The sequence below is a fragment of the Pagrus pagrus genome, assembly GCF_965226575.1.
Source record: "Pagrus pagrus genome assembly, chromosome: 19".
Taxonomy (NCBI): Eukaryota; Metazoa; Chordata; class Actinopteri; order Spariformes; family Sparidae; genus Pagrus; species Pagrus pagrus.
In genome coordinates, this window is record NC_140203.1 from 13,943,471 (window position 1) to 13,971,142 (window position 27,672).

Below are 27,672 nucleotides of genomic sequence, written 5' to 3' on the forward strand. Positions count from 1 at the left end.
TATTTCATAGCCCCTTCCCCAGAACCACTGCATATAAAAATAACAAAAGTACCACTTTGCAGAACAGAACAACAAAATCACAAGTTATTGCATAAATGTAGTGTAGTAAATGTACAATATTTATACATTTACTCCATTTGTACAATATTTGCCTCCAAATGGTAGTGAAGTGGAAGTGGTAGCTGAAGTAGCAGAAAATGGAAATGCTCAAGTAAAGTACAAGTACCTCAAAAACTGTACCTAAGTACAGTACTTCAGTAAATATGCTTAGTTACATTGCATCATTGTAGTGCACATAATGAATATTGCATTTTATGGCATGGTGATACTGCACTGATGTCTCCAGTTTGCTTTGTTTACTTTCTGTCACTGTGTCAAACATGCAACAGATGATACATATTTTCATAAGTAAATATTTACATGATGCAAATTAAACTCTGCAGGTGCTTTGTGTGTACTTCCTCATCCTGAACACCTCATATGATGACAGGTGGGCTTTCATCATCTTCATTGGATTGGTTCATCATGAGCATGTGAGGCTCCAGCACAGGAGAGGAGAGGAGGGGTGCATTCATCTTGCACCGCACTCTGTGGCATTGCCCTTTAAATAAACCCTCCAATAACACTGAAGCGCGTCCGCCGCCTCGGCTTGGCTGACAGCACCGTGACCGACTGACGGAGATCCGGGGGATGCTGCCAGTGCTGTTAAGGTACACGTCGGAATAACAAGGTAAAGACAACATTTGAGACAAAATGTCACGGGCTGGGGTCGTGGTGCTGCCAGCGTTCAGTGTGAATGGACGCTAATATAAAGCTAGAAGTAACGGTTGTCGTCAGCTAACGAGCGCTAACCTCCTCTTTAGTTTTTAGCTAGCGTTAGCGTTAGCATGACGGCACAAGCCCGAAAGACATTCAGCTGGCAGGTGTCGAGTGACAGCTCGGTTCACGGCAGAGGTCAGTTAACTTAACCTACCGTCCCCTTTCATTTCGTCGGACAAAAGACTGTATTGCTGTTGTGTTAATGGTTACCGAGCCGCCTCGCTGTTTGTGATAAAGTGACGTTCATTGAAATGCTGCCTGACTAACTAGCTAAAAATGCTATACTGTTGGTGTTTTGGAACAACGGAGTGAGGTGTCACGGTTTCCCTCTGCTCCAGTGCTCGGGAACGGGATCACAAGATGTCCCCAGGCAATTAAATGAGCTGCTATTTAAAGACAGTATGGAAAAAAACTCCAATGTGTTGCTGCTGTATCATATTTATTAGACCTAGTTATCCTGTTTGCTACCAAACCGCCAAGTTGCCCCGTGATGTTTACTACACCGCTGCTGGGCTTTTTGGTGCATCATACTGAGTCGTCACCGTCAGGATAACAGCCAATCCCCGCAGTGCTCGTCGTGGAGAAGGCGCGTACTGTTTTCCAGCCCGCCCAGCACCTCTCCCCTTTCCTCTTTCCTCCCGTCTGCCTGCCTGCCAGCCTTCCTGGTCCAAGCATATGTGTTTTTGCCTGCGCAGGGTAAGTTACACAACCAGCTCGTCATGCAAAATAGAAACACGTGTCTGTAGGCGGTGCAGAGAAAGGCAGGTTTGCTGAGCAAAAACGGCAGGCTATCACCGCAGAGGAGGGGAAAAACTGCCCGTGTCGCATGTTATTTTCGCAATTTGTCGCCGGTTTGATCGTGTGTTTAATTTGGAGATGAGAGCGCGGACTCAACATGTGTTTGCCTTTCAGAGAGGACAATGATACGAACATGATCAACGCCGATGGCTTCTCAAAATGCGAGGCGACTCTGCAAGACAGAGGCAGGAGGAGGCCACCCGCAGAGATGCTCCATCTGCTGTCAGCTGTTATTGTTTGGCTGGTGACGGGGACCACCATCTCCAGCCTCAACAAATGGATATTCGCCGTTTACAACTTCAGGTACCCTCTGCTGCTGTCAGCGCTGCACATGCTGACAGCCATAGTGGTGGACTATGGGCTGATCAAACTGCAGGTCATCCGCCACAGAGGAGTAGGAGAGCAGGACCTGACCCCCAGCGCCAAATGTAAGGTGTTCCTGTTGAGTCTGACATTTTGTGCCAGCATCGCCTTCGGGAACATGGGTCTGAACTATGTCCAGTTGTCATTTGCACAAATGATCTACACCACCACCCCGCTCTTTACTCTGGCTATCTCCACGCTGATCCTGGGCAAGCAGCATCACATCCTCAAATACACAGCCATGATGCCCATCTGCCTGGGGGCGTCCTTCAGCATCATGGGAGAGGTCCAGTTCGACCAGACCGGCTGCTTCTTTGTGTTCGCAGCGACCATGTTGAGGGGTGTCAAGTCCATTCAGCAGAGTAAGTGTCGCTTCATTGTTTCCTGTCCTGCTGGTAACCTCAGACTATTGATGTTTGTTTTGTTGTTGCTATAGAAATTTTCCAGGGAAATGCTGGAAATTCATCATCACACAGAAATCAGAGGTTATTCTAGTGTTTCCCTTGGACGTCACAGCAGTCTGCGGTCTGCGAACTTTACAGTGATTCAATCCTGAGTCCTGCAACACACCCACACATTAAGGAGGAATGTCCCAATGGCACATGTTTTGTTTCTTAGGAAACGTCTTGCAAACATTATTACGTGTCTGTGTCTAACTATGGGCAGGGTTACTACACAACCTGGGACATGATGATCTGTGATATCTGAGTGTTTATGTTGGTTGTTAAAAGTTCACCTCGAAGTGACAGATACGTTTTTAGAGGGTTTTGAAAATCTCTGAAATGCCATTCATGTTTCTGTGTCCCAAAGAGACAGCTTGGACAAACCGCATTCAAGAAATACCAAAACAATTGAGAGGCCCAGAAACACTGTTGAGCAACAGATCAGAGAGACCACACTTCACGGATGTTTCCTTTCTTGCAACATGTTTCAGAATAAGAAAATAGGATGTAATATATGTATACTCAGGACTCTAAGTAGTCTCTTTGTTTCTTTATTCTTGCTGAGTGAATTATCCTGGTGAAATTAACTGGCTTTCAGTACAAAACACCCATTTTGAGACATAGTGTGTGGCTATAGTTCAAATGAACATGTCCCGAGAACAAGACATTCCTTTCTTAAATCAATGTCACATGGTCTTAGTTGTTCCTTCACAGCCGTTAATCCAATGTGCTCATTTTTTATCTAATGTTCTGTACTCTCAGAGAAGCAGTTTGCGGAAGGAACTGGTTTAAAGTTGGTTTCTCCGTGCACTGGATTAGGCCCTCTAACTTCATTAGTCTCATTGCAGTTTCAGAGAAGAAAAAAGAAGGTAATGAGTTTCTAAAAATATAGCGAGGGGCCCTGTAGTTAATAGTTGCGTAACACTAAAGCAGATATTCGGTCTTTCTCGGAAAGATGTTAATGCTACATTCTTTGTGCCTCAAAGCTACAGAGGCATGATTCTGACGAGAGGATCGTCATTTTAAATCCCCATATATCCCCAGAAATTCAGTACAGCTACTCAGTGACAACACAGTACAAGACTGCAGATGCTGCCTATATACAGGAAGGAAAGTGTAAGTCCTGCTTTGGCATTTGGATCAAAATTAAGCAGAGTAAACAAGGTCCAGCAGATCAAAGCTGCAGCACATTACTTTTATTTTTAATCATGACCAAAACTTTGAGTCCATCCTGAGATGCCAAACTAGTTGGATGATGCTGTGTCAAGTTTCAACAACCTATTTCAATCCTCTCACTCGTCGTTGTTGTTCTAACAGTTTACCTTTTTAAGTTTACTTTTCTCTGACCCACTTTGGTAGTGCACATTTTCTTGTTTAAAGACTCAGAGTCAAAGCATTTCACAAGTTTAGCGCTGCCATATGTCAATAAACACTATGAAGTGTTTACAGTGAGTGAACAGTGTTGGAGCTGCTTCAGCTCTTACGAAATAATCAAGAGTATTCAGGCGTGTTTTGCTTCCTGCATGTCCAGACATCAATGCACATTACACACAAGAGTTTTACATAATAACCCATCATTTTCTTGCTATCAGACGGCTGCACAGTTTGCTAACAGCTTTTGAATGAACTCATCAGTGAACAAAACAGAGTCTGTCCTTACTACAAAAACACAGGAATCCTCTGTTATGTCCTCTAAAGACTCCACTAAAACACCACATGTTTCGCAGAATATCTAGGTAAGAACCGGTCCTTATAGTATTTTTAATCCGTTTTAGTTTTGACACCTCTCAGGTCTTCTGTTAACATCTTCCATGGTGTCTTAAAAGTCTTAAAATATCTTAAATTCAATTCTAAAAGTCTTTAAATAGTCTTATACTATCGAAACTCGATTTTTGGGGCTGATGCTGGAGGAAACAATTCAGATATTGATGTTTTTGCAATGATTCCTCAAATGTGGTTATGAAACACCTATGACAAAGATATGTAATGGAGGTGGGATATTTTACAGTTTGACCAGGGTCCAGTCCAAAATGACCAAACTGGGAATTTAACAATTACAAATTACCCCAAGCATCTTTTTCTGCATTATAATCTCCAAAAATATATATATAGATATATCGTCCGGCCTCTAATTCTAATTAGCTCTATACTTACCTTCAGTGCTTGAATAAGAACAAGATGATTTTGCCAAAAATCTGTCTTAAATTTGGATAAAAATCATCTTGTAAAGGTCTAGTACCTGTAGAGACAACTCGTCCTCACTCTCACCTAAGCTTGAAACTATAAATAAATAGGTTACAGTTACCTTGTTTACTTTTCTCTGACACCCTTTGGTATTTGTTTAACAGTCAACAAACACTGTCATGTTTGTAACCACAGCGTTCATTTCTGTTTACTCAGGCATCCTACTCCAGGAGGAGAAAATCAACTCGGTGTTCCTGCTCTACCTGATGTCCATTCCAAGCTTCTGCATCTTGGCCGTGGCCGCTCTGGCCTTAGAGAACTGGGCCATGCTGGAGTCTCCACTGCATTACGACCGTCACCTGTGGGTCTTTATCTTGCTCAGTTGCCTTGGCTCAGTCATGTACAACTTGGCCAGCTGCTGCGTCATCACGCTCACCTCCGCCGTCACTCTGCACATCCTCGGCAACCTGAGCGTGGTGGGGAACCTGCTGTTGTCTCAGCTGCTGTTCGGCAGCGAGTTGTCTGCCCTCAGCTGCGCCGGCGCAGTGCTGACGCTGTCTGGCATGCTCATATATCAGAACTCTGAGTTTATCGTGAGCTACCTGGATGCACGCAAGGCCAAAGCTCAAAAGTCTGGACAGATGGATTTTCACACTGCAGGTGAAGATGACTTGGACAAAGCTGGTGCGTCTGAACCCACATATCATCAGCAGAGACTGGACGGGAAACTGGAAGACAAGACAGACTGAACTGGAAGGATGAAGGAGAGAATAAAGCATTGAAGGATAAAATGATGAAATGATAAAGTGTGAGTGCTCTACCCTTTTAGCAGCAGAAGCAGTGTGACCATGTAATGCCAACGTCACTGATGATGATTTTTTATTTTCTGACTTCCTCACTGTGCCAATTCATTTATCACACAGGACTGGAGTCTGCAGAGAGGACAGAGGTTGCCTTTATTTATCACGGTGACGGTTAAAATTCTCTCCTTCATCTGTAAAGCACTCATTCATAGCCTATAGCGGTATATGCATGCATGAGCACACTGAACTGTTTGATACCTCATGAGGTATTCACACTGTCACTCATACTACTCCACTGTGAAAACGTTCTCATTAACAGAGGGCTCTAATCGATGGTTTTGGTGGCTGTCGTGGATATTCGCAGGCCTCAGAGAGCCTCGTGTGACGCTAAGGGGGCCGTGGCTTAGAGAGCCCTCCGCCTCAAATCTGATAGGGCACAATTTGTATTTAAATATATATTAATAGTACTGTTACCTGACATTCACCTGTCCCTGTCATCATGGTAAGGGACTGGGTTTTTGGCAGCTTTTTTTTTTTTTTTTTTCAGTCTTTTTTTTTATTTGTGAAGCGGGAAGCTTAAAAAGCTAAAATAAGGACACTAAAACTTTTGTCCAGTAAAGGACAAAGCCAACATTTCAGTGCAATGAGATGCCTCTTTTCCTCTACTGAAGCACATTTTTAAAAAGAGGCCTGAGCTCCATGTTGTTGTCCGTCCCCTATGAGCCTCAGTGTGGCTTCCCACTTAAGGGCCTACATTTTGTTCTCAAGTCGGTCTCTGTAGAGTTTGTCCAATTATTTCCACCTTTTACAACAGTGCGCTCACTGCAGCACTCCACGATAATTAGGTTCACGGGTCCTCTAAGGAGTGTCACTCAACTTTAGCTGCCTCTTCCCTGTGGAGGAGAGGAGGAGAAAGAATATTGAGCTGTCCTTTTAACGTTGCTTCTTAAATCCTAACCCGTGTCGTGTGTTAGGTTTAATTTTTCCCTTTTTGTGGGTGACGTTTTTAAAAACTTTAGTTACCAGCGCATGTTTAAAAAACAGACCTCTGCTGGACAGTGTTATGTTTTCGCTCAGTGTTTGAAAGGCATTTTATTGACATGATCTTATTTTGTGACATATTTTATTCCCCTTTTTAATATTTACATGGAAAAAAATATTTATTTTTTGAATGGCCATAGGAATCACTGGCTTTGTAATGCTGTAGATTTTGGTCCTGAAGTGTCTTGCACATGCGTACATGTCATATTGGATGGCGCTCGTCTCTCCTGCCGTCTCTCTTTAGAGAAAAGTCAGGTACGCCAGGCAGAAGACTGCATGCCGCTGCTCCTGAAAACATCTTCAATGATCTGGGATGTCTGTTACTTTACACTCCCTCCTACATGTATCATATGCCAAATGTTACTTTGTTACTTTTTTTTTTTTTTATCACTGTGTTGTAATACTTGACCCACTCGCACACAGTTTGAGTTCTCACAAGAAGAACAAAGCCATATATCAAAGATGTTTTCACGACATCTGCCACATTTTCTGCATTTTTGCCATTTAAAATAATGCTGGCAGGTAGAGCTGCAACTAATGATTATTTTCATTATTGATTTATCTTCCAGTTATTTTCACAATTAATAGTTTTGTCTATAAAACGTCAAAAAATTGCTCCCAATTTTCTTTTATCCACCTTACAGTCCAGACTAATCATTTACGATCATAAATGACAAAAAGCAGCAATTGAATAAAAAGCAGTAATTGACATTTTTGCTTGAAAAATAACTGAAGTGATTAATCAATTATTTAAATAATTGGCAACTCGTTTTCTTTCGATCAACTATTGTTGCAGCTCTACAAGCCCAATTGTGTGTTAAAAGGTTTTCACTTGATGTGTCACTGATAATATTTCAAAGGTGCCATTCATAAAATTACATGAGCATCATATCATATTAATGTTGGATCATAAATCCCAGGTTAGTTGAAAACAGCGCAAGAAGGATAAACGGTTTATTTTGGCCCTTTTGGTTCAATGTTTAAAAATAATACATGTTGTCAGGCAGCGGTCTTCCAAGGATTATGTACAGCAGATCATTTCACTGGTTTTACATTATCGAATACCTCAGCTGTTAAATAGGACTTGCTATGCCCTTGTGTTAATTGATTATTAACTATTGGACTGAGATCAAGCTGCTGTTCAGCGACCACAATAAAACTGCAGCATGTGAATGACGGATTTTGTGGTGTCAAGTTGAGAAGAGCAATCTGATCACAGATGTCAACATATATAAAACACCTCAGCGCCATTTATTAGTTTTTAAATCTTTGTTAAACGATCGCAAACTTTTGCAGGTTCAGCTGCTTGTTCTCATGTTGTGTAGTTTGTGAGTACGGGGCAAAGCAACTTTTGCACTGACGAGGTACGAAGACGCTGCCCTCAAAGCCTCCTGTGTACATAGTGATTTTGATTGTTTGCAAAGCTAGTCGGGTGTAAATAGTTATTTTATTATATTTATGTATTTTATAGTCATTTATGGCTGGTTTAAACTGTACTGGTTTAAGAATGAAACATTTGCCTCATGCCTTATTTGGACATAATGCAGATGAGAGAGGAGGGAGGAGTGATTTGATTTGTCATTTTGTCAAAAAAAAAACAAAAAAAAACTTTGTTAATACCTTGAATGCCAACAGCAGCCACAGGTGCTTCTGTTTATGGGAGAAGATGTGGCCGATTCATGCACATGTGATCTGCAACTGCTTGAATAAAAATAAATGGACTGGTACAATAAACAACAACCAAACCAAACACCTCATCACTGAGTCAGAGTCGTTGCCAACTTTATTTTTTTAGATACTTTAATATAATGAAAAAAAAAAACATTTGTGTGTTTAATTTTCTGTTTACGCGGGGAAACATTTCAATAACATTCAGGAATATACAACACATTGTGATGATTAAAAAGTTGAAGACAAAGCTTTTAACATGCTACAAGAAGTTTTTAACTGGTTATGAAACAGTTTCAATTTAATAATGATGCCTCTATATGACCTGAATAAGTAAATGAGACAAAACCGGCTAGTTCTTTAAGTTATTCTTACATGTAACCAGATGTTAAATTTACTTTGTTTCACCGTCATCATGTTGCAGTTACTAATCTTACGAAGCCACATGCAAGATACATGACCTCATTGCCATGCATCCTGAAAACAGCTGTGTTTAATAAAGAACAAGAGTATTTGAAAATATTTTACTTTTATTACAGGACATTGTGATGCTGACACCACTTTTGTCAAAAGGGGCCGCCAGAATCAACAGGAATGAAAGCTCCTGCAAAGCAGTTATTCTGTAAAACTGTCAAACTGTCAAAAATGAAAACTTTAAAGGATAAATTCACCCAAAAATCCAGTCTTTATCTACTCACCCCATGCAGATGAAGTTAATTGTAAAAAAAACGATCTGAAAAAAACCCATAAAACTGCTCCATACAGCTTGTCTGGTGTAATTCAGCCCTGGGATCCTAACCGCGCAGTCTGAAGTGGGTTCACGAACTTGACCGGGCATAGAGGGTGTAAAAATCAGGGTCCAATTGCCGTTTTGGTTGATGCTGAACTCATCCTTTATTCAACTTGTGCAGTGTGAAAAGCACAGTTGTAAATAATAAAATTAACGATAGCTGAATTCCATGTAGCTGCTTTGGTTTCATGTCGCCTCTTACTGGGACACTTGAATAGAACAGGACCATCGATAGTGTTATTAGTAACACCTGTGCTTCTCTTTCTGTGAAAAAGGCCCATTGAATCACAGTTTATGGTCACACACAGATTATTTTGAAGCAGCTGTTAGTTTCCACCACTTGGTGGAGCAACTGTTCTGCTTTATGATTTATTACACATTCTCTAAATCTGCCTTAAGCTTTAAACACTAAATAATCACTGTTAATGTCGAGGAATTGTTTTCTTACAGATTTATGTTTCAGTGTGTGCGTATGTGTGTGTGCTCTGTACTCTTGTAGAGATTCCTCTGCTTCTGTAAACAGGGTGCTACTTACAGACTTTTGCCTGAATAAGGCAGTGCACCTCACTTTTTTTGCCCTTGTTAACTCTTTGATTTCCGCCCCAAAAGCCCAAATTCGTTTGCGGCGCCCTCCAAATCAAGCATAACCAAGGGGAAATTGTGATTTTACCAAAAAAAAAAAGGTTGGCTGAGGTAGTGCCCATGAAGTTTCACATGACATCATCCAGGATGCAGTGACAAGAGGAGGAGAGACTTTCCTCCTCCTCCTCCTCCTCCTCTTTCTTCCCATCTTGGGTGGTTAATGTAAGCAACCTCCACTCGCTCTCCAAACATGCATCCTTATGAAGCGCTGCGGTGTGAGGTGTGACCTCCAGGCTGAGCCCTCACAGCTCTTCACACAGGTCTAAAGGAGGGATCGAGGAGAGGAGAGGAGAGCGCTCAAAACTTCTAAAACTGCCACTAAGAACATCCTGACAACAGGTGAGTGACATCAAACCTCAACGGTCACATGTCACTATTCTCACTGTCTATTCTCCATGTTTTTATCACTTAATGCTTCCCATCTCGTGCCACCAGGCTTTACTGCGACTCCTCTTTCACCTTCTCTGAGCACATAGTTTCACACTGTTATCAGATCTTTTACGTTCCACTACATTACTATATTTGTCCGTGTTTCTGCCTCGTCTGCGCTGCACTCAGCCAGTTCCTGAGATATCCTTATGGGTGCTTCAGTAACACAAACATTTCTTTCCCTGGCTGCTCAGTTTGTCTCTGTTAAGACTCAGACAACTGTTTATATTTGAGTTATCGAGATGTGGTTTGTGCTCTGTTTGTGACATTTGCACATTGTTTAGAGTCTGTTTGGTTCGTTTGAATAATTCAAATATTTTCAGTACTATGTGAGTGGTAAACTTAGTTTTACTTGGGCCATGTGAGAAAAGTGAAAGTCCCCCTTTCAAACATCCGCCTCATTTCTTTCAGGACACATATTTTGCGTCACTAGAAGGGCTGCAAGGAACGATTAATTTCATTCTCAATCAACCTGCTAATTACTTTCACGATTGATCGATTAGTGTATAAAATATGTGGGAATTGCTCATCAAAATCTCCCAGGGCCCAAAGTGACGTCTTCAAGTCGCTTCTTATGTCCAGCCAACGGTCCAAAACCAAAGACTGTCATACATGACAAAAACAAGCAGCACATTTTAGAAGCTGGAACCAGCAAAGGTTTCACATATTTGCCTGAAAGATGACAGAAATGATTAATTGATCATAAAAAGCAGTTGGCAACTCATTTTCTTTAGATGGACAAATAATTAATTTGATTTACTTCTCAGACATGGAGTCAAAAACTGGCGCTGGATCAGCGTCTGTAACCGGCGAAGAACTGGCTGCGATTGAGGACGAAGAGGTTCTCAACAAGATGGTGAGCCGGTGATTTATGACTTTAAATGTGTGGAAAAACCAGCTGGAAATCAACTGAACTCGTCATCAAACATCATGCAAGCAGTGTTATAAGAGTCTGGAAGGAATTAAAGGCTTTCAGATATTCTTATCTTTGAAAATGAGGTGATCTAAGTTAATTGGCTTCACTTTCACTTGTTTCATGGAAAGAATCTGTTTTTCTGAAGTAAAGGAAAGTGATTACAGATTTCTTGTATGGACAACATTAAAATACTGTGTAAAATATCTAAAAAAAAAAAACCTCTCCCTTTTTAAACCAGTTGTTTATCTGTTTAGCTGGACAGTGCAACAGATTTTGAAGAGAGACGGATGATACGTGCTGCATTGAGGGACCTCCTCAAGAAAAAGAGAGGTATAATCTGATACTTGCTCCCATGTAAGGTCTCCATTCTTCCTCTGATGCCTTGCTTGTTTTCCAAACTCTTCACCGCCTCTCATCAGACAAACGGGAGCAGGATCGAGGCTCGAGGCAGCAGGACTTGAGGCAGCAGGGCCTGAGCAAAGGAGGAACAACAGGCGGAGGTGTGAGCGTCGGCAGAGCGTCCATGAACCAGCAGCCACAGACAAACAGTATGTTCGTGCTGTAAAGACGCTCTCTGACACCCTGTGATATTTTGATGTTTTATTCAAATGACGGGAGCTTCTTGATATTAATTTGATTATCTGCGTTTTGTCAGAGCCGCCTGGTCAGCCCTCTTCATCAGCAGGCGGGTGAGTCAGTTTTATGGTCAATTTTGCAAGAAGGGAGGATTAAAAGCCAACAATGAACAAGTGAAGCATTCATTTCATCCCAGACTTCCTGCTTATGTTGCTTCTTTTGACACTCAAAGGTCCAGTATGTAGGATTAAGATGATCTTATGGCAGAAATGTATGTTACCTTGGAATGAACCTTTTCTATCTACAGAGGGAGCAGGTCCACTTCGACAGAGTCTGCAATGTTTCTACAGTAGCCCAGAATGGACAAAACCGAACACTGGCTCGAGAGAGGGACTTTTGCATTTTTGCATTTCTGCAACCTCACCGCACTTTGTAACTTAATCCTACACACTGGACCTCTAGTGACCTTTTTTTAAAAGATAGTGGCCTTTGAGTCAAAACCCTTCTTGGAAACTTAACTGGTCACATCCTTGAAATGTCACCTTTAATCTGCCAAATTTTCATGATTAATCGATTCAGCATTCCTTGAGCCCAAACTGAGGCCCTCAGATCGTTTCTTCTGTCCAAACAACAGCTAACCAAAACTCAGCGACTCTTCATTTGCTGTCATAAATGACAAATAAAACAGCAAATCCTTGCATTTAAGAAGCTAGAACCAGCAAATGTTTGACGCTTTTTGCTTGAAATAGGACTGAATTTATTAACCGATTATCAAAATAGTTAGAAATTAATTTTCTTTCAATTCACTTTATGACTAATCGACTATTTTTTTGCAGCTCTGGTGTTAAATATGAGGTCAATCCTAATTTATATCAGAAATTTAAATCCAGATCGACCTTTTCAACCTGTGATGTCACCACTTACTAATCCTGTCTAACCAAAAGGGGAAAAAAAAGAAACTTTTCCTATGCAAAGCATCTGCCAAGTTAAAAGATGATGTAAGCCACACTTTCTGTACATGCAGCGTGTATCCTCTTGTCTTTTTTTTCTTCTCCTCAGCCAGGCCAGTCCTGCTGTAGCGTCAGCCCAGAAATGTCCTCCTACTGCAGCACCCAATGCTAAAAATGTCAAACAGATGCTTCTGGACTGGTGCAGGGCCAAAACAGAGCCATATGAGGTAAATATGCCCTGACTCTCTTTGAATTATGCCCTGTGGAGCTATATATGTGCATAGCTCTGCCCCTTATCTCTCATTCTCTGCCTCTTTTTCTCTCAAACTATGTCCCCTCTGCTATGAAACAGGGGGTGAACATCCAGAACTTCTCCTCAAGCTGGAAAGACGGCATAGCCTTCTGCGCCTTGGTGCACCGCTTCTTCCCTGACGCCTTCGAGTACTCCATCCTCAATCCCAACAAGCCCAGGGACAACTTCCAGCTGGCTTTCAGCACTGCAGAGTGAGCTCTCATTCCTTATATGAAGAAGCAGATATATCTCGTCTGGAGCGAGATGAAAGCAAAGTGACCTCATGGTTCTGTGTCATTGTTTTTCTCAAGTCGTCTGATAGTTGCTCTCTGTGTGCAGGAGGCTGGCGGGCTGCCCCCCTCTGCTCGACCCCGACGACTTAGTCCGGATGAAAGAGCCCGACTGGAAGTGTGTGTACACGTACATCCAGGAGTTCTACCGCTCCCTGGTGGAGAAAGGCCTGGTCAAAACCAAAAAGCGACTGTAGACAAAAAAAATGATGTTAAGCAGCTTTTTCAGCTGCATATTTACATTTTGTCTGTGACCTTAGAGCTGCCATGAAGCAAAAGTTTGCTCAAACATGAAAATTCAGTCATTATGTCCTCACCCTCACGCATACAGAAAGTCAGGTGAAGTTTCCCTCAACCATCAGCCATCTTATGTCTCTTTTCCTTTGTTTTTTTGACATTTTAAAACAAGTCCTCATCTACGTCAGTTGTTTAAGAGAACTCTGGTTTGCTGTGAAGCTCCAGAAATGTTTCCATCTGCATGACATTGAAAAGATAATGACTGAATTTTCCATTTTTTGGGGGTGAACTTCTCCTTTAAATATTTGATGTGTCTGGCTGATGCATCATGTGAATGTTTAAATGCACAATGTGAAGTGTTTGTATTGGTCTGTGTGTTAGCAGGGACTTATGTTCACTCAGTGGACAGCTGGCGGTCCGGATCAGTACATTCCTCTGAGATTACACATCTGCATTAATCCCAGTCAGAGCCACGGAGAATCTGGGAACTCGTTTTATGACATCGCTGTTGAGGGCCTGATTGTGTAAGACACGTTTAATAGATATCCATTCCATTATACATGCTTTTCTTCTCTAACTGTCACTGATAGGTAAAATAAATGGTAAAAGTATTGTATTTCCCTGATAACATATTCAGGAACTCCACATGTTTTATTTTAAACCATCACCCAGGAGTTTGGTTTAAAAATGTTTGAACCTATGCTTCTTAAAACCTTCTTCAATTCGGTTTACTTATTATAGAGTACTATTATTAGTCTGCTACATCTAGAAGTCTTGGGGCATTGAGTTTAAAGAACACGAGGCATTTACTGACAGGAATGGCAATTTGTACATTTTGGTACCCAGTGTTTAGTGAGCTTGACATGTACAAGGAGCTATCTCCACCTCTGCTTTCACCATGTGAGGCCCCATCACTTCACGGAGGAACAATACTGTACAGTAGCTCTAATACTCCTTTAAAACTGAGGATTCCTTAAATAATTATAGTCAAACCAGCTTTTCTAATGGATATATAACACGTTGCACAGTTCACCTGCTGAATAATTAATGTTCTGTACGCAAAGAACAAATGCTACTACTTAAAATAATGATTATAATAATCACAGGTTACCTTTATAGATGTGTGTATTTAGTTGGAGAGACTTTGGTCACAATGTCACTGCAACTGCAATAAGAAGAATAGTAATTTTGAAGCTATTTATATGGAAGCCAATAGGAGGAGTATATATTAAGTATTATTATCATTAACAGAGACATGACACAACTCACCAAGGAGCCAACAAAAACAATAAACACAATGACAACATCCAACCAAAAACACCAAAATCACACTAAAACAATACAAAATCAAAGTGATACATCCTAATACAAACTCAGCTACCTTATCACATCCTTTAACCAACAGGCCTAACAACCTAAATACCTAAAAAATCAAGAGGAAAAAAGAGTGCATAAAATAATAAAATAATGAAAAGAAATGATGAATTATTATTTAACATTTACTATCTCTTAGGATAAAAAAACGAGGGACAGAGAGAGAGGGGATAAAAAGGAATATAATAATCTTTTATAGTAGATAAAAATGTCTGTCCAGCCTTCAGCTTCAATAAACTTTAAGGTCATAATTTCTTGTCATTCATTCTAGGGGGACTGTATTTAAATGAAAATGTAGTCCCACCGTGGCATTTTTATTTTCCAGCCGATCAGGAGAGTAATAGGACAATTTAAAGGGGCACTGTATAGTTTTGGAGAATAATGAGGTAATACTACAAGCTCTTCTTTCCATAACTGAATAAACAAGCTTTTCTCAGAGGAAAATAAGGTCCCAAATACACTGTTTGAAGCTAGAAAGGTGGCAGGGTCCGCCACATATAAACAAAGTAAAACAGTATGAAACTGTGTTGTCCTTTAAGGTCAGTTCAAATGTGTTTAGGTGTAAACAAATCAGTCAACGAAGATCTTACTCTTCTGCTTTAAAATGTCTTCCCCAAACTACATAATGCACCTTTAATGATGAAACTACAATATTTAATCAACGCATTTTTTGTTGATTTTTGAAAAAAATGCAGCTCAATAAGCTCAATAACACTCTTTTCAGCACCCAGCTGTCATACAGACATCACAGGGGGGAGCAGATAGGTAGCCCTGCCAGGATGAAATGTAATTATTGGCGTGCTGATCAATTCAGTGGCAATCAGTGACGCACTAATGCCAGATTAATGCGTCACTGATAAGACAGATGCTCAATTATTTCCGGCCGGCTGCACTTTGGCAGCTGATTTTTTGTTTTGCCTCTCCTGCTTTACCAGAGAGAGAGAGAGAGAGAGAGAGAGAGAGAGAGAGAGAGAGAGCGAGGCGCGTGATGGGTGATGGGTCTGTGTACGCGGTGGGTGTGCGGGAGGTGCATGCGGGATGGTGACCGAAAAGTGCACAGCTGCTCCGGCCAACTGCTCCGCGCTGCAGACAGCGGGTGCCCAGCAGGATGAGGGATAATCAGCCGCTGTGTTGTGGTACAAACATCAACATGCAAGAGTCCGGACACACCAAGCGTGACCGCCTCCTGTCCTGACAGCCCTGCGGCGCGGTCCGCACCGTGACGGAGACGTCCGCTGCCCCGCTTGGCGCGGTACCGACGGGTCTCATCCGTCCCGCAGGCTGCTTGGGTCGGCGTGTCTCCGGACCAGACATCGATCCTGCCCGGTGACAGAGCTGTCGAGCTGACTGGCGTGCGAGACAGAAAGACACTGATGCTCTTCCCCTCTGTGGATCTGTGAGATCACCTTTACGGTTCACCTTGGAAATTTTAGAGAAGAAGAAAAAAAAAAAAAGGCACGAAAGGTAAGATGTTGTCAGGAGGGCTGTGAGCAGGCTCCATAGCTCCGTGTTTGTGTTGATTGTTGCGTTTCTGGGTGTTTTTCACGATGCCAGGCTCGCACCTTTGTGGATAACGCGGCAGTCGTTCAGACTCGCAGGCTCTCGGGTTATGAAATGATACCACACAAAAAAAAGGCCCATTTCTTCTTTTTTAGGATGTGAAAGTTTTCACTTTTGAGCAGAATTGAACAGAGAACCTGTCTGATCACCGTCACTCAGCTGCGCTCTGCAGGTTACTACTGTGGTCACATGAAAGAGATCCCAATTTGCATATCATGAATGATTAAACAGAGGTGTATCGTTTCTGTGTGGGAGGGCACATAAACAAAATGGTGGGAGGCACTTGTCCTCCCATCACATCCTCCTCGTGACCTACGGTGTCTGTTGACATTGTCTGATGTGCTCCTTCATCTGCAGCTGTGTGTCCCATCACCTCACGACAATGAGACCAGAGAAAGGGATCAAATGGTTTGGCAATAAAGGCTTTCACGCTGTGATACCATCCCATAATAATCACCAACAGCTCTGTCTTTTGCTTTGTAAAAGGGTCATGGGCTAATTACACGTTGCTAGGCAACCAGGATGTAATCCAGGACAGAGGTACAAAGTTAGTTCCTCAGCCCGCTGGTGGAAGGTAATCAAGTACATTTACTCAGTGTTGTTAGAAGTACCCACAAGTAAAAAGTGAAATTCACCCAGACGAGTAAGCGACTTAGAAGTATCCGATATTAAATGGACTTAAGTATCAGAAGGACTATCAGTAAATCAGTAAATTATACATATATTTACATGTATGTATGTACTGTATACAAGGTGTTGATAGATTATCAGTCTGGATGATTATCGGATTCGATATTCAGCATTTTTTGATGATCGAAATCAGTGTTTTTCATATCCTATTACGGATAAAATATCAGTTTAAACATGTGCTGCTTTGGCTTTGAAATCTGCAAAGTAACAAGTAACTAAAGTAACCAAATAAATGTAGCGGAGTAAAAAGTATTAAGTAAAATATTTGCCTCCAAAATATAGTACAGTGGAAACTGGAAATACTCAGTTACCTCAAACTTGTACAGTACTGTACTTAGTTACTTTCAATCACTGCAATTTCTCAAGTTAAAATTTTGAGATATGTATATGTACTATTTTATACTACTTTATGCTTCTGTTCCACCAACATTTTGGCAGCAAATATTTCACTTTTCACTCCAAGACATTGACCCGACAGCTTTAGCTGGGCCTCTCACACTGCACTCAGCCCCGGGCTTGGAGAGCTGTTTGCCCGAGGCTCAGAAAACGTTGACTTTAGGCCTTTTCACGCTGCATTTTATTGGCTCAGTTCCAACACTAGCCCTGGACTAGGACAGCTCTAAAGGGCTTTTCACACAGCACTTAGCTCCGCGCTAAGCTAAGGATAGCCCTGGATTTCTGGCCCTGCTACAGAGCAGCTTTAGCCCTGAGTTTGTGGGGTTATCTCCTGAAAATGTACGTAGCACTAGTTTAAAAGATGCCAGTGTGAAATGGCGCTAAGTAAACATAGTGTCATGCATCTTTCTAGTATGTAAACATTAGCTGCTAAGCCAGGGCTAACCCGGGTTTAGGTTAACCCTGGGTTAACTGTGTGTGGAAATGGGCTAAATCTTCCCAGGGTCAACTCTAAGGATACACCTGGGATTAGAAAATGAAGTTTATTTATTTTTCAGTGCATCAAATAGTTATAATCAGCCCCACCTTTACCAGCTGCAACATTAAAAAAATAACACTGTATAATCCAATCATATAATGTGTATGATTCTGCATTTCTGCACTGTGGTATTCCTACTATGACAGAAATCAAAGACGGTACTTGCTTCACCGCCGCTTCAGCCCAATTGCCTTCTCATGATAACGTCATCAGTGATGCCTGGGGGGAGTGATGCAGACAGGTGCTCAGTATAATGTGATGCACTCGCTCAGCTTCAGCTTGATGCAGGCAAATCCTTCGCTGTTTACTGAGGACACACTAACAGATGCTGAGGACTTGTGACCTTAGTGAAGGCGGGTTTCAAGTCAAGTCAAGTGACTTGTGCCATTTTATGCTCTCTGCAAGCCACACCGTCGTGTTTCTGTCTCAAATTGCTGTGTTATAATAGTCCATATACTGCCTGTTGCAGGTCGATGGATCGCATGCAGCAGAAACAACTCAACACTGAGCCTTGCGGGCCCAAAGTGGAGCTCGGCCCTTGTGCATTGATCGGAGGCCCACAGGTCAAAATCAAGGAGCCTCCTCTCATCAGCCCGTCAGAGGTGCTTAATAAACAGTCTAGATTGAGCCCTATGCAGGCTGCAGTTGCACCTATGAAAATGACAGAACCAGTACAGTCAGGGCAGCCAAAGTCTGGGACGACCCCGACAACACTGGCCAGCATCAGCCGGCCAAGACCAACCGCTCTTGGAACTAAACCTGCTCCAAAGACGACCAGGATCTCAGTGAACCCCTCAAAGGAAATAGATTTGATCCCAGTTTGCATCCCAGGACCTCAGAGTGCCAACGCCCTGTCGCATTCCCCAACAGAGTCCTCCTCCTCCGCCTTTCACAGTCCTCACAGTCCCCACAGCCCTCAGTCTTACACCAGCCAGCCTTACCTGAGCCCCAACTCCAGCCTCAGCCCAAAACCAGGCCTCAGTCCTCAGCCACAGAGGAGCCCCTCACCGGGGAGCGCAACACAGAGCCAAGCGCAGTCCGAGAAGCCAGCAGAGAACAACGACTTCAGGTGAGACAAGTAAACACACCTTTATTAAAACATTTTTATATTACTGAGCCTGTCTGAGGGTTTAAAAGGATTCTGTCCTCCAGCTGAAGAAGCTGTCCTGCAGTCAGCGGCTGTAAGAAGCTGATATGTGCCAGACCACGTCACATGAATCAAAACTGCAAATTTCACTAAGAGCTTTGTGAACCTGACAGAGTGACACAGGCACATTTTGTTGGCAAGCTTCCCAGGGGCAACACGTTTGTTTGGTTCCTCGCTCATGAGCAACGGCTGCCTGTAAAAATCTCTGTTTAAAGTCCGGGAACTGTGTTTATATGAAGAAGAGTCTGCAGAGCTACAACCTACTGTCAGACACAAATACACATCTCATCACATAGACCATATTCTCTGGTGGATTTGCACGTCTTTGTCCAGTAACTACAAAATCATATAGTTTACATTCTTGTCAGTATAGTATGAAAACACGAATAACTTAATCTATGACACCAGTTGTGTTTTCATCTCTTTGAGATTTTATTGCAGATGGCAATAAAAGCATGGTCGTTTGTGGTCGTTTCCATCATCAGGATAATCATAAATAGGTATAATCTTTAATATGATCGCACGAGTGGCTGGAAAAAGATGTCTGTCGCTATCCTGATTTATTTTGAATCACTACGAGGGAGAGCACGCTTCTCTCCAGTTATCCAAAATCCTTACCCCGTCACTATGGCTGAAGTCTGAGTTTGCCCATTGTATCCCACAAAAAAAACATCTAACCCCTATGTTATGTTGTTGTCACCAGGACATAGTATTGTAATCAAAGCACTGGTGGACTAATGACGGGAATCACTCAGTATTTTTACTCTGGCATTATTGCCTTCTTGTCCTACACGGACACTGGATTTGGTCATTTCTGACATTACGATGTTGCTGTTCAACAGTCAGCTCTCAGGTCTTATATGTCAAAATGTCCTTGAATGCACCAACAGAGAGAGTCAATAATACAGTCTGTGTTCTGAATAACAGATAATAAAAATAATAGACACTGACAAAAACTTATAAAGGTGTACAGTATAGAATAAACTATAGACTATAATAGCTCTCACCTCAAGCAAGTTTTTGAAAAAGTTTGGCAGTTGTGTAAATAAATCATTTGAAGTTATTGTGCTAAAATGTTCAAACCCATCATTGTGTAGCGGGTATTCAAGAGGTGTTAGTTCTTTAACCCTGTAAATGTACCCTGAGAGTTGGAAACATGTCTATATTACTAAGACTGTTTTGGCGTGATTGCAGAAATCAAGATAATGTTTGATGTAATGATGATTTATTAATCAGTCAATGAACTATTTGAATGACTAATTAACCTTGGGTCATATTTGTTTTTAAAAAAGTCAAATATTTGCTTGTTCCAGCTTCGCAAATGTGATCTAGAGAAATTATTGAATTGATATATTGAGAAAAAAAAATTGATCGTTTCTAAAAACAAACGTTAGTTGCAGCAGTGATGAGTTTCTGTAATGAAATTTTAAAGGACGGTTTGCTCCATCTCTTCTCTCTTCCAGGACTCACACATACACACACACACACACACACACACACACACACACACCTACCTGAGTCATCATCTAGGTACAAAGAGGTGCTTAATTGTGCTTATCTTTCTTTCTATATACAGCCGCACTGATGAGAGGTATTTCTCTGAGGATTACAGCACAGATTATGTCCTCTTTCACTCGACAGTATATATATAGCACTTAATTCTAATGCAGCATCCCCACTGTTTCTATCCTCGGAAAGGGTCTACATCGTCACATGGAACGTGGGATCAGCTGTCCCGCCAGATGACATCACTTCTCTGTTCGGACCAAATGTTTCAGATGGGAGCGTTGACATGTTTATCATTGGGTAAGCAAGTATTTCTACCAGGCTCAGCAGTGCCAGAGAGACAGCCGCGAGTGCCCACTCAGTCATCTGTGCATATTTTGATCCCTTCCCGTCCGGTTAGCCATCACTGTCCTTTGTATTGATGCTTCATTTTCACTTGTTAATGACAGTTCTCTGCTTTTTCTGGCACCGCACAGACTCCAGGAAGTCAACTCCATGATAAACAAGCGGCTGAAGGATGTGCTTTTCTCAGACCAGTGGAGTGAGCTTTGCATGGACACACTCAGTCCTTTTGGATATGTTCTGGTCAGTACGGAGTTAAATCTGATAGACATACTTAATTACAAAATCAAGATGCTGATATATTATCTGTCATCCCTTTAGGTGGCGTCCCAGCGTATGCAGGGAGTGCTGCTTCTGGTTTTCTCTAAATTCTGCCATCTTCCATTCCTCAGAGGTGTGCAGACAGAGAGTACACGCACAGGACTTGGGGGATATTGGGTACGTGCTGCGCATTGAAGAGCTCTCACTTCTGCTCTGAGATTTATCACAGTGCAAAATTTGTGGCGGGTTTGTGTCAGGAGGGTTGTGGGGTTTTGGGGAGGGGGATGTGGGATGTTGAAAGGTGGTGTGTGCTCCCTCCTGCCATGCATGCCTGGGTGCATATGTCAGCGTGTGACCTTCCCGTGCGTGTTGATGTCAGCATCACCCCCTGGCTGCTGCTGGTGCAGTCTCCTTCTCTTTGAGGTCAGTGCAGCAGCAGGCTGTCTGGCTTTGTGGTTCTGTGACTCAGGAAAAACATCCCGTCCCTGAACACAGATACGGTTGATAACATGCACGTTTTTTTTTTTTATTAGATTTGATTTTAAAGACGTTATGCATGTCCTCTCCCTGCCCTTTTTTCTCACTCTAAGGGAAATAAAGGGGGCGTCAGCGCGAGGATGACAGTGTTTGGCCACCCGCTGTGCTTTCTCAACTGTCACCTGCCGGCTCACATGAGGAACCTGGAGCAGCGGATGGAGGACTTTGAAAGCATCCTGCAGCAGCAGCAGTTTGACGGGGGGACGGCCACCGGTGTGCTGGACCACGAGTGGGTGACGTCGTTTTTACATTCAGTATGAGTTTAATTCATCCAGCCGAGGATAGGAAAGATGCACAACATAATTCAGCAGTCAGTAAATATCATACGTTTATTAATAAAATATTCTGTTTTAGTTTTTATTTGCACCAAAATGTTTCAGATCACCATATAATCTGATGAATCTCTTTTATGTGTCTTGAGTTTCAAGTAAGACACTTTTTCTTCGATGTAAACAAAAAAAATCCTACTGTTTTTGAGCTGAAAATAACATAATTGTATTTTCAGTTGTATTATTTCTGTTCCCAGTGTCGTTTTCTGGTTTGGGGATTTAAATTTCCGAATAGAAGACTACGACATCCATGTGGTGAAATGTGCCATCGACAGCAACAAGCTGCCTCTTCTGTGGGAGCGAGATCAGGTGAGGCACCCTCGGCATTTTCAAACATTCGCCCCCTCGCAGAGACAGACTGATTTTTCTGGAAGGCTTCCCACCACCTGTTTGTTTCATGATTGCCAACCACGACCAACAGAGGGTGCTGTAGCATAAAAGGGAACAAACATCACCTTGTCACTCATTCAGGACCTGCTCTGCCTCTCTCACCGTTTGTCTTCTCTCCAGCTCAACATGGCTAAAAACACAGAGTCCATCCTGGAGGGCTTCAATGAGGGACCACTCAAGTTCCCCCCTACTTATAAGTTTGATGTGGGCACTCACACGTATGACACCAGGTCCGTCCGGTATTCTCCATCTCAAACTCACTCCAGCTGATTTTGTTTTTTCAATAAGGTGACAGTCTGTCACTCTTTGCTTCCTTTCTCTCAGTGCTAAGAAGAGGAAACCTGCCTGGACGGATCGCATCCTATGGCGCCTTCGTCGCACCGGCTCCCCAGTTCCTACCCACAATGCAGCACTGCAGCGGGGTCTGACCTCATGGTTGGGTGGGGCAACCAAAGTGACACAGCATGTGTACCGAAGTCACATGGGCTACACCATCAGTGACCACAAGCCTGTTTCTGCCCTATTTTCACTGCATGTGAGACAAAATTAACATATTTCCTCAAATATACTGTATTTATGAATTATGTTTTATTTAAAGGGACAGTTCACCCCAAATTCAAAAATGAATATTTTTCCTCTAACCTGGAGTGTAGCTTATCCATCTAGATTTTTTTGGTGTGAGTGTTAGAGTTCTGGAGATATCGGCCGTAGAGATGTGTGGAACTAGATGGCACTCGGCTTGTGGTGCTCAAAGTCCCAAAAAATACATTTGAAAAACTCATCAGCAATGTCTCTTTCCAGAAATCATGACCCGGTTAGTCAAGATAATCCACAGATCTTATTGTGAGCATTTATTTAAGGACTTTTTTTCCTGTTGTAACACAGCACAGAAGAAAATGCGCTGTAGTCTTAGCCTTTTGACAGAAAATTAATTTTAGTTACATTTTAAATGTTCAAATGTTGTCTGTTGTTCCTTTAGACTCTCTGCATGCATGCCAGACAGTTTGATCAGGCTGTTGTGTAGGTGGTACTTACAAATACTACCATTAAAATCACACTAGTGCTGAAACAGTTTGTTGATTAATATTCCCACTTGGCCTTAGAGCTAAGACATCATACATAACATGCTGTGTCAGCAAAAGACAGCAAACATGCCATATTCTGACCTAGCATGCTGCTTTTTCTGCGAGGGAACTCGTAGACTATCAACGTTACAGCAGCAACACATTTAAACACATTTCCTGCGTATGTTTCACACGAACAACAGGACTGTGTATGATAAAGCAATTCACTTGCCTATCACGTTTACTTGTCCCAGAAAAGTTATAACCTCAGTTGTAAAGCCCTGCATGTTTCATTCACAAGTTTTGAGGCTCGCAAACTGACGCTAGCTAACACCTTAAAGGGGCAATATGTAGGAATTGGACAACTTGAATTCATGAGAATTCATCTAGTCCCTAAATGAAACCGCTCACAACGAGGTCTGTGGATTATCTTGAGTAACCAGGCCATGCTCGTGACCTGTCTTTTCACGGTCTGCTGTTTTTTCTAGTTCCCTTTCAAGGTTGCTTCGCCGCTGGTGGAGCTGCAGGTAAACCATGAGTGGAGCAAAGTCTCAGATGCTACAGTCAGATTCACTGTTGCAGCAACTTATCAGCGCAGCTCATGGGACTGGGTAGCAATATACAAGGTAACTCTCAGATAGTTTTTCGCTCAAAGGCTCAGGATAAATACTTACAATCTGATGCCCAGTGTCAACTGATGCCATTTGTTCCTTCTGCACAGGTCGGGTTCAGACATCACAAAGATTACCAGGCGTACATATGGGCCAAGGGAGAGCATGCAACACAGGTGTGGCACATACTTAAATCCACACATTTATTTTGCTTCACAGCTGAAATCCAGGTTAATTTCTCTCTGTTCCTGTCTTCACCAGGTGACATTTACAGAGGAGGATTTGCCAAGAGATGACTGTGAATACATTCTGGGCTACTACAGTAATAATATGACCAGTATTGTTGGGCTGTCATCACCAATTCAGGTAAGAAAAGTCAGAGGACAGTCGGCAGCCATCTCACTGCTTCTTATGATATATTCATGAATGGATATACACATAAATATATTCCACACTAAACTGGAAGAAACATTTCTTTATGGACCTGGTTTTTGTGCACAGCAGCATTGTCATGTAGGACTCTCTGCAAACTGCCACAGAGTTGGTAACGGTTCTACTAGCCCCGGACAAGAAAAGACATGTAAAAAAATTAATTTGGGCATTGGGCTGATTCAATTGGCGGTATATTGTCCGACATTTTATAGACTAAACAATTGAATGGATGATGGATAATAATTATAGTTAGTTACTCTACTTTTTTCTGCTACTTCACATTTTATTCCACTGTGGTTCAGAGGGAAATGTTCTTTTTACTCTACTGCATGTATCTACAAGCCAGTATCACAGACTGTCCATTTTTTTCTTGACACTCAGCACAAGTTTCAAAAGGTTAATTTATGTCCATGTTTTGGCCACCCTGGCCACCTCCCTGCAACTTCAGCACGTTTCATAAACGCAGTGTTTCATTCTGTCAAAGAAACTTGATGCAGGTGCGAACGATAGTTGTTCTGAGGGTGATGAACACAATTTAAAATTGGTGTCCATGTACACAAATCCTGTAGTTTATATTTTGTGCCCCCCATGTTCGAAAAAAGCAGTGCAATGCATGCACGAGGTTGCAGTTTTTAGCAACCTCGCGCATGCATTTATCTTCTCTTGAATCCTCCATCCTGAACAGATCAAGATTCCAGTCGACAGCCCCACCGCGCGGCGCTCCGACAGCTCAGACGTCAGCTCGGAAGATGACAGCACTCTGGTTCTGCTCGCACCAAACTCCCGCAGCCCGAGCCCTAAAACTGGCAAACACCACCATCGGCACCGTCGCAGCCGCAGCCCAGCTGTCCCTACTCTCTCCTCCAACCCCCTTCCCTCCCTACAGGGCCTCAGCCTGTGTCCTCGCCCTAAAGAAGGCCAGTCTCGAAGCCGCTCGCCCTGTTCTGCTGCTAAGAAGGAGCGACTGGTCTCTCCTGACACTGTGCAGTCTCCCTCTATCAGCCCGCTCAGCCCGCGCAGCCCTGTGTCTCCAGGCGGTGGTGTGACCGCACCGGAGGCCCTGATCGCTGCCATCTTAGGTGAACACAGACCAGCTCAGGTTAGCCCCACAGGGGTCAAACAGATAGGAAAGACAGGAGAAACAAGCACTGGATAGAATCTAAACATCAGAAGTTAAAAGGAGGTGCTGTAACGGGAGAACGACAGCAGTATCCACACATTCAGAGTCTGATCTGATCCCTCTGTGCTCGTAGAAGCGGCACATTTAATGACTCCTAATGTAGTTTGCCAACATTCCGCATTGTAGCCCTGCAGCTCTGTTTCTGAATCTACCATCATCTCATACACTGTGTGTATCCTGGGGTCAAAGATGTGTCCAGACTCCTGATGACAAGTGCTTTTATAGACTCATAAGCTATATCATACATAAACAAACATATTGAATGTGAAACCAAAGTCTGAGTAAACCTGTGGTGGATGTGAGCGGTTATTACTGACAGCAATATGGATCCATGTAAACAGTCTGTACGGCTATATCAAAATAAGGACTCTGGACCAGACGTGTTGATGGTGTCGAGAGAGTGTGTGTGTTTGCGTGTGTGTGTTTGTGTGTGCGTGTGTGTGGGAGTAGTGTAGGTCAATGTGTTAAAACATAAATTAAATCTGTACATTTTGGACCAGATGATGGTTTCATAGTCTCGCTCTATAGTTCTTGGTCTGTATTCATAAAAACAATATCCAATAATGGAGACAGAGCATTTCACCACCTCAGTCAATCTGAAACATACATGTGGCCGTCTGACTCAAACAGTAATCGTAGATCAATGCTCTTTTTCTTAGCAGCTTTGTGAATACAGCCCTTGTCCTATAGAGATCAGTGAGTGGGTGTTTAGGCTAATGTGTTTGTTTTTGCTTCAAGGGAAAAAAAAAAAGTGTCATGTAACTGTGTGAGTGTGCAAATAAAACCATGAAAAAAGAAAATTTGAATGAAAAAACACTGTTTCATTGGATAAATACTGGTCAAATAATGACATATTTCAATGAGAGAGAAAGCAAATGTCACTTTCTTTGAACATCTGTGCATGTAGTTCAGACAAAGAAGATCTTGAGTTGTGGATAAGTTGTTGTGCACGGCTTATGGTTTGCCCCGATGTTTGCAATCAAGGTAATCACTCTTTGGATTAGCAAGCTGGTCTCAAACCAAAGCGAGACACCACGGTGAAGAGGGAAAACAAGCTGCGCACACAGAGAGGAATTGTCCCCCGAGGAGAAAGTTTTATCTGATTGAACAGGGGAAAAAAGTTATGCTTAATTCCTATGAAGTTTGGCATCGGAGGAGATTATAATCATATCCTGTATGATGTTAGAATAAGGTTTTTTAATAATAATTAAAAAAATGGTTCTAAATCAAACTAGGTGTTGGGACCAGAGTTAAATCTGATGAGATGAAGAAAATAACTTTTACAGAAAATCATTAATATTTCCTTCGTTTTTGCTTCTTTTGTGTGAAAAAAAAACTGAATATGCTCACCTATTCAGGCTGCTGAAAACCCTGAAAGGATAAGTTCGCCCAAAAATGGAAACCTTCTCACATTCATTACCTACTCATCCCCATTTAAAAGAAAAGTCGGAAATAGTTTTTAGTCCACAAGACATTTCTGGAGCTTCACAGCAAAACAGCGTTGCAGCATTCTCCTCAACAACTGAGGTAGATGGAGACTTGTTTGAAAACATAAACAAACAACCAAAAAATGGCTCCTTACAGCTTGTTCAGCGTATTCAACGTCTCAGGAAGCCCTGAGATCCCAGATTGATTTGAAAAGACATTATTTACACCTTTTTTCAAGCTGAAATCTTCACTGTAGCTGCTAAATTAAAAAAACATTAGCACACAACCCATCTGAACAAGCTCTACAACGTATAGTGGCTGTAAATAACATCTTTTCAAATCAATTTGGAATTTGGGGGGTCTCTGGAGACTTGGATTACACCAGACAAGCTGTGTGGAGCCATTTCTTTGGTTGTTTTAAAACAAGTCTCCATCTACATCAGTTGTTTCGGAGAATCCTGCAACGCTGTTCTGCTGTGATGCTCCAGAAATGTTTTGCGGACTAAAAACTAGCCTCACTTTCCATCAGCGCCAGGGTGAGCAGATAATGACTGAATTTTAATTTATAGGTGAACTTTTCCTTTAAGGCCCTAAACTCTGATGAGGAGCCCCTATCTTGATTTAAGGGCTCATACCAGGCCTAACT

The 27,672-nt window shown here is 42.3% G+C and overlaps 3 protein-coding genes across 5 annotated transcripts; all 3 read left to right on the forward strand.

The window, feature by feature from the left end:
* Positions 1 to 422: 422 nt before the first annotated feature.
* On the forward strand, positions 423 to 8,208 carry slc35e4 (solute carrier family 35 member E4). Of its 3 annotated transcripts, none has more exons than XM_084382481.1 (3): positions 423 to 730; positions 1,732 to 2,342; positions 4,824 to 8,208. In XM_084382481.1, exons 2-3 carry the CDS (start codon positions 1,751 to 1,753, stop codon positions 5,354 to 5,356), a joined length of 1,125 nt encoding a protein of 374 aa, XP_084238607.1. In that variant the 5' UTR covers positions 423 to 730; positions 1,732 to 1,750; the 3' UTR covers positions 5,357 to 8,208. The 3 variants fall into 3 exon arrangements, with proteins under 3 accessions (XP_084238607.1, XP_084238608.1, XP_084238606.1); XM_084382482.1 differs by lacking the exon at positions 423 to 730 and adding an exon at positions 873 to 954; XM_084382480.1 differs by lacking the exon at positions 423 to 730 and having other exon boundaries at positions 1,700 to 2,342.
* Positions 8,209 to 9,717: 1,509 nt separating this feature from the next.
* On the forward strand, positions 9,718 to 13,873 carry smtna (smoothelin a). Its single transcript, XM_084382653.1, has 8 exons — positions 9,718 to 9,890; positions 10,748 to 10,836; positions 11,151 to 11,226; positions 11,316 to 11,444; positions 11,552 to 11,585; positions 12,532 to 12,649; positions 12,775 to 12,926; positions 13,054 to 13,873. Exons 2-8 carry the CDS (start codon positions 10,750 to 10,752, stop codon positions 13,199 to 13,201), a joined length of 744 nt encoding a protein of 247 aa, XP_084238779.1. The 5' UTR covers positions 9,718 to 9,890; positions 10,748 to 10,749; the 3' UTR covers positions 13,202 to 13,873.
* Positions 13,874 to 15,360: 1,487 nt separating this feature from the next.
* inpp5ja (inositol polyphosphate-5-phosphatase Ja) lies at positions 15,361 to 26,392 on the forward strand. Its single transcript, XM_084383921.1, has 13 exons — positions 15,361 to 16,079; positions 18,269 to 18,868; positions 20,645 to 20,752; positions 20,929 to 21,037; positions 21,116 to 21,232; positions 21,646 to 21,821; positions 22,119 to 22,230; positions 22,432 to 22,541; positions 22,636 to 22,846; positions 23,864 to 24,001; positions 24,097 to 24,162; positions 24,248 to 24,352; positions 25,104 to 26,392. Exons 2-13 carry the CDS (start codon positions 18,273 to 18,275, stop codon positions 25,572 to 25,574), a joined length of 2,319 nt encoding a protein of 772 aa, XP_084240047.1. The 5' UTR covers positions 15,361 to 16,079; positions 18,269 to 18,272; the 3' UTR covers positions 25,575 to 26,392.
* The last annotated feature ends 1,280 nt before the right edge of the window (positions 26,393 to 27,672 follow it).

Excerpts from the sequence above, each read along its gene's own strand:
- slc35e4 (XM_084382480.1), top strand. The coding sequence starts at position 1,715 with ATGTGTTTGCCTTTCAGAGAGGACAATGATACGAACATGATCAACGCC. Across the intron at positions 2,343-4,823 it reads TGTCAAGTCCATTCAGCAGA|GCATCCTACTCCAGGAGGAG; the intron begins GTAAGTGTCGCT and ends CTGTTTACTCAG.
- inpp5ja (XM_084383921.1), top strand. The coding sequence starts at position 18,273 with ATGGATCGCATGCAGCAGAAACAACTCAACACTGAGCCTTGCGGGCCC. Across the intron at positions 22,847-23,863 it reads CTGCCCTATTTTCACTGCAT|TTCCCTTTCAAGGTTGCTTC; the intron begins GTGAGACAAAAT and ends TGTTTTTTCTAG. Across the intron at positions 24,353-25,103 it reads GGCTGTCATCACCAATTCAG|ATCAAGATTCCAGTCGACAG; the intron begins GTAAGAAAAGTC and ends CATCCTGAACAG.
- smtna (XM_084382653.1), top strand. The coding sequence starts at position 10,750 with ATGGAGTCAAAAACTGGCGCTGGATCAGCGTCTGTAACCGGCGAAGAA. Across the intron at positions 10,837-11,150 it reads AAGAGGTTCTCAACAAGATG|CTGGACAGTGCAACAGATTT; the intron begins GTGAGCCGGTGA and ends TTATCTGTTTAG. Across the intron at positions 12,927-13,053 it reads CTGGCTTTCAGCACTGCAGA|GAGGCTGGCGGGCTGCCCCC; the intron begins GTGAGCTCTCAT and ends CTCTGTGTGCAG.